Source organism: Natator depressus, chromosome 20 (assembly GCF_965152275.1).
Source record: "Natator depressus isolate rNatDep1 chromosome 20, rNatDep2.hap1, whole genome shotgun sequence".
NCBI lineage: Eukaryota > Metazoa > Chordata > Testudines > Cheloniidae > Natator > Natator depressus.
In genome coordinates, this window is record NC_134253.1 from 2626899 (window position 1) to 2630808 (window position 3910).

The 3910-nt window shown below is 65.0% G+C and overlaps 1 protein-coding gene across 1 annotated transcript; it reads right to left on the reverse strand.

Annotated features, from left to right (window-relative positions):
- Positions 1 to 432: 432 nt before the first annotated feature.
- On the reverse strand, positions 433 to 2108 carry APOF (apolipoprotein F). Its single transcript, XM_074935541.1, has one exon. The coding sequence runs from the start codon at positions 1555 to 1557 to the stop codon at positions 433 to 435; it is 1125 nt and encodes a 374-aa protein (XP_074791642.1). The 5' UTR covers positions 1558 to 2108.
- Between the last annotated feature and the right edge of the window lie 1802 nt (positions 2109 to 3910).

Sequence of the window (3910 nt, forward strand, 5' to 3'; positions counted from 1 at the left end):
CTTCTATGTGATATGATATCTGGGAGAAATTTGGCCACCCAGCACCTTTGAGACCTGCTGATCTTTAGACTCAACTCGTGGCAGCTGGCTGCCCTGGGTCAGGCTAACCGTGGCCGGAGATCACATGCCCCTTATCAAAGTCAAGCACAGGCGCTCATGCTGAGTTGGCAAGTGGCGGGCGGGGTCCTTCCCTCCTCCCCAGAGCACCGCACAGGGAGCTGGAAATTGGCCGGAGAGACTCCAGCCCCCGTGCCCACTGCGGCTGAGAGAGCCAGCCACCAGGGCCTGGGCTGAGACCCACCAAACTCATTGCACATGGAGGCCACAGCTGGGCATGAAGCTGGGCTGGCTGTGAGCCAGCTCCCCTCCCTGGAACCCCCCCATCATGGACACCAGCACTGGGCTCAAGGAATGGGCAGCGCCCCGCTTTATTCACACCCAGACCGATGGCGGCACGAAGGAGCTGGCCATGGTGACGGGGCTGGAGGAGCTCATGGGCAGGGCGGCGGACGGCTCCACCTGCCGGAAGTAGCTGATCAGAGACCGCACCCCCACTTTGATGGCCGGCTTCAGCCCCATGCCTATGCCGAGGCCCAAGCTGCCCGCTGACCCACCCACGAGCCCCAGGAGGACGTCGTAGCTCAGGTCCAGGGCCGCCTCGAGGCCCCGCTCCTTGGCCAGCTCCGTGCAGTTCTGGAAGGCGTAGTAGATGCTGGTGCCCATGTTGTAGTAAGTGCTGACCAGGGGCACCCACTCCAGCAAGTCGTGCACCTTCCGCTCCCGCTTGCTGCTGCAGGCCTCCGGGCTCCCGCGCCGGTTCCTTCCTGCCCAGTGGCACCGGTGCAGCCAGGCCTGGGCCCCGTGGCCTGGCCGGGAGTAGGCGCCAGGCTGTCCGATCACCGAGAAGGAGGTGGTCCCGTTGGAGGTCACGCCGGCGCAGGCAGACCCCAGCCTGTGGCAGGCCACGGCGGCGGCTGGGAAGGCGCCATGGGTGCTGGCCACCGGGCCCAACAGCAGGGAGCTGTCAAGCCGGGCCAGGCCCGAGCAACGCCAGGGGCCCGCACCTGCCAGCTGATCCCCGTTGAAGAGCATGGGGGTCCCGCCTCTCCTGGGGGTTCCCGGGAGTCCTGCTATCCCCAGCAGCAGCGCGTTGGCATCCTCCACCCCCACCGCCCCATAGAGCCGCAGCACCAGCCCCTTGGCCTGGCGGGGGCAGCCGGACCCTTGGAGGGAGAGGGCTAAGGCCCCGATGATGAGGGTCTGGGGCAGCGGCTGGAGCTGGGAGAAACCCTCCAGGGCCTCGGGCAGCAAATCCTGGCAGGAGACCCCCACCCGTGGGAGCCCTGGCTGGGGAAGCCACCCCGGGAGGGAGTCAAGCAGCACCCTGGCAGCAGCCTGGTGGGAGCTGGGTGCGCCGGGAGAAGCGGGGAGGGGGGCCACTTCCAACGCTGGGGGCTTGACGGTCCCAGCAGCGCCTCCCGGGGCGGCGGGCAGCTGGAGGCCCTGTAGCTCATGGCACAGCAGAAGCAGGCAGAAGTGGAGAACTGGCTGTTGCATGGCGGGCCGGTCTTTCGGGGGCGCAGCACAGACCCTGCTGAAGAGGACACATCACAGACACAAGACGCCAGAGCCCCTCCCTGCAGCAGGGGACCCTCTGGCAGGGGAGGCCAGCTACTGCCACAACTGGGCTCGAGGGACCAGCCTTTGGCTTCTGGAGACCAGGGTTCAAATGTGCAGTGCCTGGCTGGGATAGGAGATTGTGGGTCAGGGTGACAGCAGAGCTGTGGGGGGGCAGCGTGGCCTAGTAGACACAGCGCTGGCCTGGAACTTGGGAGGCCTGGCTTCTATTTCCAGCTCTGCCTGGGCCTGGGGCTCAGTTTCCCCACTGAAAAGCACTTTGAGATCTGCAGTGGGACGTGCAAGCAAAGAATCAGGCATCATTATCACAGGGGGAGTCTAGTCCTGGGAGAGCAGGTGGCTGCAGGTTGGGATTGAGGAGCACCCACAGTCCCTTTGAATTCCCAAGGGTGCCCATAGGCCGAGCCCCCAGGAGCCAAGCACGGGGGGGGCCTTCAGACAGCAAAGCAGGTCCTCATTTCCCAGTGTTGCAGCAGCTGCACTAAACTGGGGGGGTAGGACGGACAATGCACCAGGGAGGAATTCTCTTCCCGCCCCAGGAAACAGTGAAGCTGGTGGGCACCAATTTGGCCATTCCCACTGAGCTGCCTGAGATTGGAGAAGAGCCCCCACCATCAGCAGCAGCCCAGGGCAAGCTCAGCCACAAAGGCCCCCTCCAGCTCAACGTGTCTGATTGACACAGGCAGCCTAAAGTCCTCCGCCCCTATGGGCAAACAGGGCATTTCCCCCCACGCCCAGCTCGGTGGCATGGATTTGCACACCGATAGCAGTTCCCCCCGGCCCCCAATGACAGAGCTGCTCCCCACCGGACCCTGCTGGGGTTTGGCAACCGACACTGGTGCAAAGGCCTCGTGTAAACGTGCAGCACCCCCGGGCCTCGTCGGCTTCAGGCAGCGAGAGCAGTGGGGACAAACCTCTGAGGCAGGGGGGTGGTTACAGCCTCCGCTCACCTGGGCACAGACGAGATCAGGAGCTCCTGGGCGCCGGGAGGGATGGCAGGATGCCTGGCCCAGAGCCTGCCTGGCCCCTTTTATAGCCCGCCTGGGGGAGGTCTTCAGGCCAGGTGATCCCTTATCAGGCAGCTGATTGCAACAGCCTCAGGCCCCTGCTCCCCCCTTCCAGGGGCAGGCGTGACAGCCTTCCCCTCTGCAGTCCCCACATGCTCTCTCTGCAGCAGGGTGACCCTGCCCTGGCAGGGTGACCACTGGGCAGGCAGGGACCATGGGGCTGGGAGGGGAGGGTAGCAGGGACCAAGGGAGCTGGGTGAGGCCGGTGCGGGTGTTGTCCCTGCCCTGGCTGGGCTCACGCCAGGGCCTCTGTTCACCTTGTTTTTGTAACTGTTGGTAAAAAGTCAAAGACCCCTCCCCACTGTGCAACGTCACCAGGCTGGGCCAGGGCCCCTCCCAGCCAGCTCTAGGGTAGCAGACACTGCAGGCATGGGGGGGGGGGGGGGAGAGGAGAACCATCCTAGGGTCTGAGGACAGTGTAGGGAGGGGAGATCTGAGCTGGGGTGAGAACAACAGGGCTCTGCTCCTCTCCCGCATATGGGGCCAGAACCCAGGAGTCCTGACACCCTGTCCCCTCCACCCCCAGCAGCCCTGGCCCGCCCCCCACCACTGCAGCAGGGAGACAAGAGGGAAGGTTGAGCCCATTTTATTTTGGCCTTTGCCCATTCGCAATGACACAACACCCAGCCCCTGGTTTGTTTGTTAACTCCTGCTGGAAGTCAAACGACAAAGGGGGCTGGGGAATAGGAATGAGATGGGGAGAGCTTCCGCAGCTGGGGGCGGGGGGCAAGGGGAGTTAATGCTCCTGGTTACCCAGCAGGCAGCCGAAAAGCATGAAAGCAGGTGGCAGCAGGGGCTGGGAGCTGGCTAATGAGCCGGGGGAAAAGGTGGGACATCCCCCACTACCCCAGCCCCTCCCCTGAGCGAGCCGGGGTGATGGCTGGTCCAGCCCCACTGATCTGCCAGAGGCCCCACCCTGCCAGGCTGCCAAGATGCTAGCCCAGCAGATCCAGACCCCCGTCCCAGACACCGCACACAGCCCCTCCCTGGCTGGCTCGCCCCGGCTCTTCTGGGACAGGAGCACAGGGACCCAGGGCCCACCCAGCCGGACACGGCCTAGCCCAGTCTGTGTGGGGCCAATAAGCAACGGGTGGAGGGCAGTGTCTGAAGCATAGCCGGGCGCGCCGAGAGCCGCCTGGAGGAGCATTTGCGCGGGGCGGGGTGGGATGGGGGGGGGGAAGGAGTCCAAACTGATGTGCGGGGGG